Source organism: Pygocentrus nattereri, chromosome 5, assembly GCF_015220715.1.
Source record: "Pygocentrus nattereri isolate fPygNat1 chromosome 5, fPygNat1.pri, whole genome shotgun sequence".
Classification (NCBI taxonomy): domain Eukaryota; kingdom Metazoa; phylum Chordata; class Actinopteri; order Characiformes; family Serrasalmidae; genus Pygocentrus; species Pygocentrus nattereri.
Window position 1 is genome coordinate 28,758,420 of NC_051215.1, and position 13,591 is coordinate 28,772,010.

General features: G+C 38.7%; 1 protein-coding gene across 1 annotated transcript in view; it reads left to right on the forward strand.

The window, feature by feature from the left end:
• The window catches only part of prkn (parkin RBR E3 ubiquitin protein ligase), a 150,850-nt gene extending 138,089 nt beyond the window's left edge, over nucleotides 1-12,761 (forward strand). The window contains exons 10-12 of the mRNA XM_037538578.1: nucleotides 9,316-9,402; nucleotides 10,527-10,644; nucleotides 12,346-12,761. Of these exons, the coding sequence (XP_037394475.1) occupies nucleotides 9,316-9,402; nucleotides 10,527-10,644; nucleotides 12,346-12,455 (315 nt within the window). The 3' untranslated portion in view covers nucleotides 12,456-12,761. The remainder of the gene's footprint in view (nucleotides 1-9,315; nucleotides 9,403-10,526; nucleotides 10,645-12,345) is intronic.
• The last annotated feature ends 830 nt before the right edge of the window (nucleotides 12,762-13,591 follow it).

The window sequence follows — 13,591 nt, forward strand, 5'->3', positions numbered from 1 at the left end:
TTTTTTTTCACATTTCTTTTTAAGAACAACATAAAAATTAAGTACAAATTGAAATGTAGTAATCCATACGTGATGATTTTGTATATACTTAGCTTATTACTATGTCTATTAATGCCTTGGGTTTATGTAGATTGTAACATAATCCTTGTTAATATCTAAGATCTGAATAATTTTAGTTGATACTGTTTTTAAGTAGATGTTTTTTTGAACAGTTTGACCTAATTTGGTAAAATGGTCCATATGCAAAACTAAACATGGCAATACCAGCCATGTCAGATCAACTACATTTAGTGTAAGGGGGAAATTATGCAAATGATTATTTTTTCACTTGGCCCTAAAAACCTCTGGACCACACAGTCTTCTGGGCAAAGTAACTGTCTGAAGATGTGAGCTTTACTGCAGGAGCAGTGATTCATTGTTTCTGTCTGTGCACACGTGTCTGTATTAATGGTCATTTGAGTTAGAGCCCTGTTATCTCATGGTCAGACATGGTGCTGGCTCTCTGGTTCTGCAGTGTGTGTGTGTGTGTGTGTGTGTGTGTGTGTGTGTGTGTGTGTGTGAGGTCAGCTTGGCCGGGGTGCTGGTGATGGTGCAGTCAGTGCGTAGAGTGTTGGGTCTGCCTGCCACAGATAAAGGCTTTATTGGAGCTGGTCTTCTCCTACTGCAATGAGACACACACATACAGACACACAGATATACACAGTTTGTTTTTATACAGCATGAGGACGTGAGGTTCTGTATGTCCAACATGTATTATATGTGTGCAATTATTAATTATTTTTCTAACCCCAAACCTAATCAGGGTAACACTTTATTTGGAGTGGTCCTTTGTAGATGATTCATAAATGCTTAACAAATTATCAATAACACCTCAACAGCATATCAGTGAAGTAGCAGTAGTGAAGCATCTGAATACACTGAAGTAAATGTTCTGTTGCTACATTACTTACATTAAGTAGATGTGCTGTTAATATGTTACTTCCATTACCCAAAACCTAAGCTTACCAACCTCAACCAACACCTAACCCTAACCCCGGCCCTAATCCTAACCCTAGCCTTAACCTCAACTCAAAACCTAATCCTAACCCTAACCCTGGCCCTAATCCTAACCCTAATCCTTAACCTCATCCCAGAACCTAATCCTAACCCTCATATGTTTCTGATATGTTACTGAGAGTCTGTTGAGTGTTTGTTTCATCTAAAAAGGACCACTCAAAATAAACTGTCACCCTAATCATAACTTTAAACTTAGTAACCACAAAGAAATAGTTTTACCCCTTCAGTTTTAAAGGGCCCATATCCTATATTTCTCTCATGTCTTATTTTTCTCCTGAGCTCCACTCATGATGTTTGCCTAAATTATGCATCAAAGGCAGTCATAATTCATTTTCCAACCTCTCTTTATCACTTAGAATTAAACAGGCTGTTTTTGTCACTGTGCCTTTATGAATGATATATATAAATTACTTCTGTTCTGATTGGCTGTCCTGGATTGTGCCTCGTACTGAAACCCAGCTTTTAACTTGAGTGGACAGAGCTGAACTGCTACGGGCTGAATATATGGATACATACAGGATGTAAATGTGTTCGTTTTTGTGATGTCACAAAAGAAGTATTTTCAAATATTTCCAGAATTTGTATATACAACATCAGCCTGTTCCATTTTGAAAAGTGAGGAAAATTTGGGTTTCTATCAAGTGGGTTCTTCAAACACTGAAATGTATCTTTTATTGTTTGAAAGGCCCATATGATTCCTCAATCTTTAAAATTTTTACAAAAAAGCGCCTTAGAAAATAAGGATTACTATGTTGGTCCTGATGTCATAGACATTTTAAAGGCTCTGGCAGGTCTAGGTGGCCGTATGTTGACCACACACTGGTTTCTTATTGCTAATTGCTTACATAGAGATGATGTCCACAGTTCCACTGATGCCACCACTGAGACTGTACACACAATCTCTGTCTCTCTTTCTCTCTGAGAGAATGGAGTGTTTAAAGGCAAGACAGTTTGAGGAGATGTGTTCATTTGTGAGTGAATGGAGTGTGTTAACACAGGCAGGCTTTGTGATGCTGTGTGAGTGCACATAACCCCCTGTTTACTGTGTGCCCACCTGGGTACTGTGCTTCTGTGTATGTGTCGGGATGTGAGCCTGTCTTTATTACTTTGTGAGGACTGAATGCTGCCATGATGATAGAATAACATGAAAGTTTCATTGAAGTGAGAACATTTTGCAGGTCCTCACAAAAAAAAAACTCGCTGTTCTCACCAGCAACTGTTTATGAGTGGAAAGATTGCCTTTGTTTACTGTGGTTAAGGTTAGGGTCAGGTTATGTTTATGTGTAGTGTTAGCCGGCTACAGCAGTACAGAAGTCAGTAAAAGCCCTCTCAACTATCCAAATACACACCAACAGCTGTGTATGTATGTGTGTCTGTGTATTTATGAATGTGTTTTGTACGTTTTCAGGACAAAATGCCCTCATTATGGTGGAAAACTAGAGAAAACCAGAGCTTATCTACAATATCAGCACCAATAGAACTGAAGCTTTTTTTGAAGCTTTATTTTGAAATCTGAAAGAACAAAACCCCAATTTCGTTTAGGTTAAGAGGTTAAGATTAGGGCTAGGGTTTGGTTTTAGCTTAGAACATTCTTATGCATCGGGATACTGTTCAAAAGGGAGTCCCTTGCCATATTAACTTTTCTTTAGTGTAAAACAAACTTATACAATGTGAATTGGAACATTACAAACTCTCCAAATGGTACTTTTAGACATTTTGTTCAATACATCAGAAATGAGAAATTAACGGCACGGTGGCGTGGTGGGTAGCGCTGTCGCCTCACAGCGAGGAGGGCCTGGGTTCGATTCCCCGGCCGGGCGGCCAGGGTCCTCTATGTGTGGAGTTTGCATGTTCTCCCCGTGTCTGCGTGGGTTTCCTCCAGGTTCTCCGGTTTCCTCCCACAGTCCAAAGACATGCAGTCAGGCCAATTGGACGTGCTAAATTGCCCCTAGGTGTGAGTGTGTGAGTGACTGTCTGTGTCTGTCTATCTGCCCTGCGATGGACTGGCGACCTGTCCAGGGTGTATCCTGCCTTTTGCCCGAAGACTGCTGGGATAGGTTCCAGCACCCCCCCGCGACCCTGACGGAGAAGCGGCTTAGAAAATGGATGGATGGGCCTCACAGTAAGAAGGGGTCGATTCCCTGGCCAGGCGACCAGGGTCCTTTCTGTGTGGAGTTTGCATGTTCTTCCCATGTCTGTGAGGGTTTCCTCCCCACAGTCCAAAGACATGCATTCAGGCTAATTGGAGATGTTAAATTGCCCCTGTGTTTGTGTGTCTGTGTGTGTGTGTGTGTGTGTGTGTGTGTGTGTGTGTATGTATATATGTTTGTGTGTCTGTGTGTCTGAACTGTCTTTGGATTGGTCCCCTGTAATCACAGGGGTGAAACTCTTACAGGTGCTTTTTCAGTACCTTTAGAGAGACTGTTCCATATTTCTTTGCAGGTATATTCTGTAAGTTGTGTTGAGTCCACACTGTGTCTTGATTCAAATCTTTAGTCACACTTTATTTGGATGGTATATAGATGCTCTACAGATACCTAAATAACTAACAAACTTGTTGGTGATGCTCAGTTGATTATCAATAACAGTATGGTTATGGTTAGGTTTAGGAGGAGGTATAGGTATAGGAATAGATTTAACTAAATCTTTCATACTGAACATGAAGTTCAGTTTCAGTTAATAGATATTCAGTTGAATGTTACTTAAAGGCGTGCTGAGCATTTACAAAGCATCTACAGTGGACCATCCAAATAAAGTGTTACACAGTCTTTTTTATTCTTTTCTGTTTTAAAATGTTATGAAAAGTTACAAATTTGCACCTTTTTTCTGGGAAAGTGAATGTACTGCATCTTACACTGTTTACAAAAATATAGGTGACACTTTATTTTGAGTGGTCCTTTTCAGATGAATCAAACACTCAACAGACTCTCAGTAACATATCAAAAGCATATGAGGGTTAGGATTATTAGGTTCTGGGTTGAGGTTAAGAATTAGGGTTAGGATTAGGGCCAGGGTTAGGGTTACGTCTACAAGATATTTACTTCAGTGTATTCAGATGCTTCACGACTGCTACTTCACTGATATGTTGTTGATGTGCTATTGATAATCTGTTAAGAATTTATGAATCATCTACAAAGGACCTCTCCAAATAAAGTGTTACCAAAACATACCTTTACAGTATGCTTTTTTCTGACAGCACACAATATCTCATGAGTACACGATAGTATGTGAAGCACATTTTATTTTTATCTAAAAAGTAAGATAAAAATACACCATGTCTTTCCACTGGCTCTCTAGAGAGTGCATAGAGCCAACTTTAAAAACACATAAATGCAACGAAAAATGGTACAAACCTCAATTCCAAAAGCACTGGACAGTATGTGAGATACAAAAAAAACAGAGCAGTGATTTGTGAATCCACTTTGACCTATATTTAAACAAAAACAATGCAAGGTCAAGATGTTTTATCTTACCAACTTATTTGTTTTGTTGTAAATATACACTCATTCTTAAATCAGTGCCTGCAACGTGTTCCAAAAACATTGTGACATTAGCAATTTAAGACTAGAAATGCTGTGAAATTCTTAAATAAGTGATGCAGTCATGCTTGGGTGGAAAAGATGAGCAGAAATGGGTGGAGGCTCACCACTTTGCACAAACACTGCATCAATCAATGATCAATTTTAAAGCAACGTAAATTAAAGTGCGATTGCAAGAAACATCTGGAGCAATTTTGTTTATCAAAAAAGTTCATAAGGTAAAACAAGTATTGTGTTGTTTTCAATTTCATTCAGTCAAACAGAATCCCTGCTTATTGTTTTTAGTAGCATTCATACACTGTACCACCTTTTGTAAGTGAGGTTTTTCTCTTTAGTAAGGCTTAGTAAGTAACTTAGTAAGGCATGGGAACAAGATCCTAATGTGTGGCCACAACTTGGTAAGACATGTCATTCCCATGCCTTACTAAGTCATTGCCACAAATTAATTATCTCAATTCCCATGCCTTACTAAGTTGGGGCCACGCATTACGAACTCATTCCCATGCATTAATAAGGAATAATTTCACATCCTAACCATGGACTCAGCAGACCCAGGAAGAGCTTCTTCCCTGAAGCTGTGACCCTGCTGAACTCCACACAATCACTTTAACTGTATCTTTCACTCACTACTGTATGATTGTGAAAATGGAAAAATTGTCCGTTGTGGTGTAAAAAACCCAACCTGAGTCCAAAAGGAGTTTTGCCAGTTTGTTGGATGAAACCACTGGACAAAGTTTTTATGATAATGAAGGAAATATGAAAAATGGAAATTAAGACAGAAAAATCACGCTAAATATGAAAAATGTAAAAAAAAGAAAGAAATAAAATGGAAAAATAGGCTTGAGAGCCTTTAGGGCACCCATCACCCCAGTAAACATGAGCGTGGACTCGGGTTCGCTCTTTCTTCCCGAGTTCCCGCTTATCTCTTAAAGTCTCAACTCTCTGTGCTCATGCCCAAACTGCCTGCTAAGGTTTTACCAAAGAATTTATCTGAAGTGACCTTCTTCACCCATTCAGCATTGGCCAGAAAGACAAGCACTCTTTGTCAGGGCCTACAGAGATGAACAACCCAACTGCACACTCAGGAGACATACAATGTAATACACCTAAGAACATTGTAATACCTGGTTTGTATACTACCTAAAGCTAAAGATTAAATGTAAACAATTGAGGTAAAAAGTGTGTGTCTGTATGTTTGTGTGTGTGTGTGTGTGTGTGTGTGTGTGTGTGTGTGTGAGATGCACAGACTTATTGGAGCCTAAAGTTGTACGTGACATCTCCCTGTTCCCCTGATATCATCAGCCTTGAACATCGTAAAGATACCCTCCAGGCACAGAAACCTCTAATCTAACTAATAACCCCCACCAGACAGACCCTCATCGTCAATAAGCGTCGAAATGTCGTCAATTGGAGTGATAGTCGCCCCTCTAATTTATGTGTGGGTAGGTTTTCACGTGTGTGTGTGTGTGTGTGTGTGTGTGTGTGTGTGTGTGTGTGTGTGTGAGAGAGAGTTGGAGTAGAGCCTGACTCTGATAGCTCCCTCGAGCCCAGCCTTGACACAGATAAGCTCTAGGCACAAAAGAACATCACCACACTGGCATATATTTCTGATTCTTTTAAAATACCATTAAATAACCCATAGTTGGAAAAGCAAGATCCCCCAAAAAAAAGTTTGGTGGTCAAGATCCCCAGATCGCCTACACTGCACTGTTACTGTACTCTACATCCTAGTATTACTGAACTATTCATATTTGCACCAACAATTACTGTACTTACTTTTACATATGCTCCTCCCACAGGACATACTGTACTACCTCATTGTACGCTCTCCACTCACTCTGTATATGTGTATATTATATTATATTTATACTTGCATTTCGCTGCTATCAGAAGAAAACCTTTTATCTCCGTATTTGGCATTTTTCTGTTTTTCACATATTTTGAAAATGCCTTCTGCCCTTTAAATTGTGGGTACATTTCATGAAGGATGGACCAAAGGAAATGGCCCAAAATGACTTGTAAACCATTCTGGTCCCATTGCCTTACATTAAAAGTAAAGTATGTTTTTTCCTTCTCCTATAAAGTTACCATTTTGGAGATATGATGTTTTGTTCCAACAGTGATATTTACTTATTTTTTTACCCACTGTACCGTCCTTCTGCGCTTTCAATGTAAATAAAACTGTATTTTGCCCTTCTGGTTAGATGCTAACTGCATTTCATTGGCTCTGAATGACAATGAAGTTGAACCTAATCTAATCTGATCTAAATCCAGTTGATCCGGACTAATTATGCTTTCCTTCTAATGAAGCATGCTGTTGTATTGTGATATATTGTAATGTAATGTATCACGATTGCGATAAATATTGTGACATTGCCCTATGTGCCCTTGTGGCTGCCACCCCAGTGACAGCCTTTGTTTCCTGAAAGGATGGAGAGAATGAAAGTGAAAAGGACTGAGAGAAAGAGAGATGAGATCAGAGAAGACTCTCTCGAAGAGCCTTTTCACTACTTCACCCCAGCGTTCTGATTTAAGCCACATTAGTCTGCTAGCATCCGACCTGATCTAATCTCCTCATAATCCACACGCACTCTGATCTGATTCTTTTTAAAGGCTGCTGGGACACAGAAGCATTGCAGATCAAATCTGTATCTACACTCTTTCATTTTGCGTGCCCACGTCTGTGCGTGCACTAGTTGGATGCTCTCTTTTCCGTTCGTCACGCCACCGTGCGGAAATGTTAAAAGCATTAAAAATGCTTCGTGCACCAAACCAAACTACAAAGTGCTTTTTCTTCCCACACTGTCAAACGATCAGATGAGCGCCTCTTCACTCCGGCACCACAGGCGGCTGATGAAATGACTGCAGAGGATGATGATGGTGGTGGTGGTGGTGATGATGATGAACTGGATTCTGTTTTCATTCATGTGTTCAGAGTGGAGAGAGGGGTGATCCTGGGAATGAGTGACTGAGTGAGCGAGGGTGGGAAGAAAATGACTGTCAAAGATTTTTCTTTTCCCCTTGTCGCTGTGCAAGCAGTAGGAAAACAAAGAGATGTCTGACTTGAGCCCCCGAGAGGAGAGCCGCTATCTGTCACCTTTGCAGACGGGGGGAAAAAAAAGCATATGTATGCAAATAAATAAATAAATAAACAAGCTGATAAAGAGAGAGAATGGGAGCTTCCCTACTTCACACTCCCCACCTTTGAAGAAGTGCCAAATCAGTGCTGCGCCTCAAAGGTGCTGCGGAGCTAAAAATAAGAGGAACACTCTAATCCCTGTGTAGTAGACCTTCACATTAAACGGCCCTAATGCAGTTGGAACGTGGCACGAGGCTGCGCCCTAGTGTTGCTGTTGGTTGCTGCACCGGCTGAGTTGATTATTGCTGCCTTTAGGCTCACTGGCTTATGGGGTTTCTGACGTACTGTAGCTTGTAAAAATGGACAGACAAAATTCAGTCCGCAAGCTGCTATTACTGTTTCCAGCTATGCGCCATACATTTGTCTAAAGGTGGATGTTATGGCAAATATGTAAAAAAGTATGCAAAAGTTTGGGTGCCTCGATCAAATGATGTGTTTTGATATTTTGCTGCTTTTCTAAGTGAAAATATGTTTTTTTCCCCTGCACCTAGTGATGCACAGTTACTGTGTTATAACCCATTGGAAAACAAACTAAAACATACAGTGTGGCCTGTGCAAAGGTTTTTGGGTATTTTCACTTTTTTGTTGCCTGTAAACGAAACTTAACAAACAAAAGAAAGTAATAAAAGTAGTAAAAGAAAATGAACAAAATGCCATTTGAATGGTGCACCCAGACTTTTGCACATGCCTGTAATGTCATAATACATCAACTCATTTTTACAATATGCAATATGAGCACTAAAAAAATGTAATGGACTAAATAAACTGGACTAATTATGCTGTAAAGAAATGGGCAGTTGATCAGTGGCGTTCAAGCATAGTATGACATATGACATCATTAATCAATAAACATTGTCATATTGCCCACCCCGACGTTTGTCTACATGTATAAATCACGGTACACATCACACAGTGCCAGAAAACATACAGACATGTCTGTCTGAGGTTGATTCAGCTTACAGTTTGCACGATGCTGATTGGTGGAGTATAAGCTTTCATTGCTTATTAGCCTTGTAACTTCAGTACAAAACTAAAGAAGTAAACTTGTAGTTAAATGCAAATTTAGTTGTGACTTATGAATATGATTCTGTATTTTACTCTTGGTAATGTTTAGCTGCACATTGTATTGAAAAATTGAGCATCTTTGTATACCATGTGTTTTGATCGAAAAATCTTATGCCTTTAACACTATAAAAATATTTTTGAGTGGTCACAGTCGGTCATCAAGTGCTCATTAAAAAAGCATCTCAGGTGGCTCTTCATGAAGCTCCAAGAGAGAAGGACTGAAAAGCAAAGAGAGGCTAATTTATAATAGAATCTAAATGTGATGAGTTTTTTTAGTCACTGCATAATTCAGTATGAGTTAGTTCCTCATTATAATGTCACTGTTATTCCAATATATGGAAGATATGGTACAAACGAATGGAAATGCTTAATGAATAGGTGGCTGATGCTGTGTGTGTGTGTGTGTGTGTGTGTGTGTGTGTGTGTGTGTGTGTGTGTGTGTGTGTGTGTTGCACATGTGCCTGTTTCTTTTGTATGACTACATAATTTGTTCCTGGTTTTGTTATTGTTGTACAGTTTGTGTTCTGTGGAGACTGTAAGGAGGAATATCATGAGGGCGAGTGCAGGCAGAGGAATTCTCCAGCAGCAGGAGGCGCCGTGCAGGTATGCGACCTACACTAATCAATGGCACAGACACGCAAACAGATATACTACTGGTTCCCATCTCCGCCCTGAGCATCTGATTAATTTGAACATGTTGGCTTACTTTTAGATGCTCGTTTTAAGTGAAATGAAATAGCTCATTTTATAACATACAGTAATAACATAGTATTTTGCTATCTCTAGTTGCTACTATGAAGTTCTATGAAGTTTTGATTGAAGGCTTTCCTTGGGTGTTGGGGTGAATTAAACACAATCAGGACTGAGCTGGGAGCCACATAGTCATATGCAAAAGTTTGGGCGCTCCTGATCAAATTACACATTTTGGTGATGTTCTAAGTGAAAATATGAACACATCTCATGCAGAGAACACACTGCTGCACATCTTAATGCTCATTTACTGTTTATTTGCTGACTTTACATATTGGGGAAAAAAACAATAAAACACTCTATATATATATATATATATATATGCATGCTTTTCATAATGTTTTTACATATTGTTAAATCATTATTTAGGCCAAATTTGCCACAACATGAAGCTGAGAAAATATGAATTGTTATAATGTTAAATAGCCTATCTATTTACATATTCACCCTGAAGTTGATTATGCTTGTGTGGGTTTATCTCATGAGGCATTTTTATTTGGCAATTTTTTAACCTGTCTTTATCTCTTCGTATAAAACATGCTGTTTTTGTTACTGTGTCTTATAGACTGCTGTATGTAAACAACCTCTGATTGGCTGCTCTGTATTGTGCTTAAATGCATATATGCGCTAGTTTTTATGGCATCACCCAAACACTTTAACAATATAAAATTGCTACCTACACTTCTTCAAAAAAACAAGAAAAATTCTGCTTTCCATGAGACGGTCTCTTTTTTTATACTTGTCAATGTAAACTGGGATGTTTGAAGAGAATCATTAAGCCACAGGGTGGCTTTTCTTCACCCTTTCCAGTAAAACATTTAAGCCACAAACCAGTGAACTTGTATAAGAAAGCACACATTCACACAATGTAATTACTGTTACTCCCACACAGATGATTCCTTTGAGGGTGAGTTGCATTATTTCCATCTGTTTCTCTTGCGTATTGTCCTGGTTGGCTCTTTTCTGTGCTATGTCAGGGTTATGTGGTGGATGAGGAAGCTGCTCTGAAAGCTCGCTGGGAGCAGGCCTCTCTGGAGACCATAGAGGAGACCACTCGACCGTGTCCCAAGTGCAGTGTGCCTGTGGAGAAAAACGGTAAGACTTCCTCTCTTTCTGCTACAACTGAAGTTTATTATTATATAACTATATTATTATATAACTACCCCAGCATTAGTATATCGCAGTTGTTCGATCAAAACCTCGTATCTCCAAAATGGTAACTTTACAGGAGAAGGAAAAAAATCTACTCTAATTTTAATGTAAATCAATGGAACCAGAATTTTTTTCCAAATAATTTGGGGTCATTTGTGTTGATCCATTCATCATGAAACCATAGGTACTTTCAAATTGGGTCAAAAACTGAAAAAAGAAAAAAAGTAAAGATACAAGGTCTTTTTCCGACAGCCTCAATATATACTCAGGAATGTGAGGAACTGTATTTTATGGTTTATTTACACACAGTATGTCCTAAAGTCTGTAGACTCCAGCTCATCCAAAGTTTCTTCTCACATCAGTGGTATTAACAGGGAGTTTGTCCTGTCTTTCCTGCAGTAACAGCCTCTACTCTTCTGGGAAGGCTTTACACTAGATGTTGGAACATTGAGTGTGTTTACATGCACATAATAATCCGTAACTGCAGAAAATCTGATTTTGTCAGTAGTCCGACCAACGCATTCACATGCACTTGAGTAATCAGATAATGGGGAAACTCTGGGTCTACATGGGTCAGGCAGTAATCAGAGTTCTGCTTAAGATAACTGCAGAAATCTGATTGAATTATAGAGTGCATGTAAACGTACTCATTGTTGTGAGGGTTTGATTGCATTCAGCCATGTGAGCATTAGTGAGGTCAGGTACTGATGTTGGCTGATTTGTTACTCCAGCTCATCATGGAGACTTTGGGCTCATGTAGGACAGCTTCATCCCATTCTATAGGCAAAGCTTTTTGCTTTTCTATGGAGATTTTAAAAGCTACATCCACTCATTAGAAAGGGTGTCTTCATACTTTTGAACATATGTTTTAAGAATCTGCATTAGCCTCTTACATTCATTATATTGTGTATGCGGTTCCCGTGTCAGTGACTTGTCTAGATCTGTATTGTCGTTTCTTTCTGCATTATTGTGATTGTATTTCAGTATCTTCTGTTCAGTAGTCATGATTATCTCAAGCCATGTTCTCTTTAAAGTATTTAATAGGAAGATAATTTGCCTGTGCATTTAGCATATCATTCATTTTTATATCATTTGTATTATTCTGAATGTTGTTGTAGTATGTCTTTGCTGTTGGGCCGGAACCTCATATCTCCACTATTGTTGTTTTTCAGTTTTTGCCACAATTTGAAAAAGGCAGTTTCCCTTTATGTTATGTCAAAACTTCATGATAAATGAAGCAACAGAAATGCTCCAAAATATACATTTCTTCTCTTTACTTCCATTAAAAGATTTTTCTTGACCTGTAAATTTACTTTTTTTTGGAGATACAAGAGTCAAGAGAGTTTGTTTAATCAGTATTTAATGCCACTCATCTTGTTGGCTTTTCTTTTTTTAAATGTCATTTTTTACATCTTTAATTTTTAATTTATAATACTTTATCTTCTGACTTCTTGCTTATAGTTGCACAATTTGTATAGCATATACAGCATATTTTGGACTCAAAATAAAAGGTTCCACATAAATAAGGCATTTATTTTTATTAGTAGTACTAGTCCTAGTAGTGCTAATCAGCAGTGACTGCAGGGAGGCTGGGTAATGTAGTCTGTCTCTGATGATGTGGTTGTCCTGTGGTTCTGTTCTCAGGTGGCTGCATGCACATGGTGTGTCCTCGAGCGCAGTGCAGGTTCGAGTGGTGCTGGCTGTGCCGGGTGGAATGGAACAGAGAGTGTATGGGCAACCACTGGTTTGGATGAATCAGCACACACCCGAGGCTCACTCGGACTCAGGGAAATGGGCCGTGTGTGTGTGGACACACATTAGCATACAGTCCCTCTAATTTTAACATCTAAAGATAATCACACTACAATTTGTCATTAATAATGTTATGAGATCATGTCAGTGCCACCACCATCTGAATGAATTTGTGGTAACCACAACTTTGGTGAGATGGAAAGTAGATTATATGCATAATGTAACCCAGATGGTGTATGTCATGTTGGGTTTAATGTATGCCGGTTGTTGTGTATCACAATCTTATTAAAATATTTATCTAAAATCCACTCAGAGCCGCTTTTCATTTCTCTGCATTTCTAAGCTGCTGAATGTGTATAATCTTTAGAATGGTACATGTGGATGATATTAGTATTCTCAGCAGGATGTTCAGTATCTGCTCTCTCTTTCTTCGCTGAATGAGTGATGAATTGAATGGATTGTATTTAAATATGACATGATTTTCACAAATACAATATATTACAGCTGTATAGTGCTTTTTAGTTTACTTATATTTGGCAATAATAGTGTTTATGTAATATGTTTTATTCATGTAGGATTAATATACATCTATATAATTCAATGCTTCACTTTTTTTCCCACTTGCACTGTTTTTCAGCGTGATCAAGTTTCTATGTCTTGATCAAAACTACAGAAAAATATGATCATAATTCGCAAATGAGCTTAACCTTCAAAACACTGACTTTTAGTTCTGTCTCATTGGTGCACAAATAGAGACCACTGCCCATCTGCTGCCATGTCCAATTTGTGGAGGGTGAGTGGACCGCATATATGTCTGGTGGCGGAAGAACTAGGCTGGTGTTATCAAAAAAATGGAGACAAAGTGGTCAGAGACCACCCTCCATTTATTTGATTTTCAGTCAAAACAGACCTTAAGTACCAGTTTTTTCAGCATCAAGATAAAAGCAGAAAACATTAACAGAAAATTACATAGAAGTCTCTACAACTAAATATAATACCAGAATTTTTAAGTATTTTGTGTCCACTCTTTGCCTCACTGATAAGCTGAGAATCATCGTCATTCGTCATTTTTTCAAATCTGGAGAGATATTTTTCCACACATACAAAGTTCAGTCTTGAAAGTTGGTTACATTTTTTG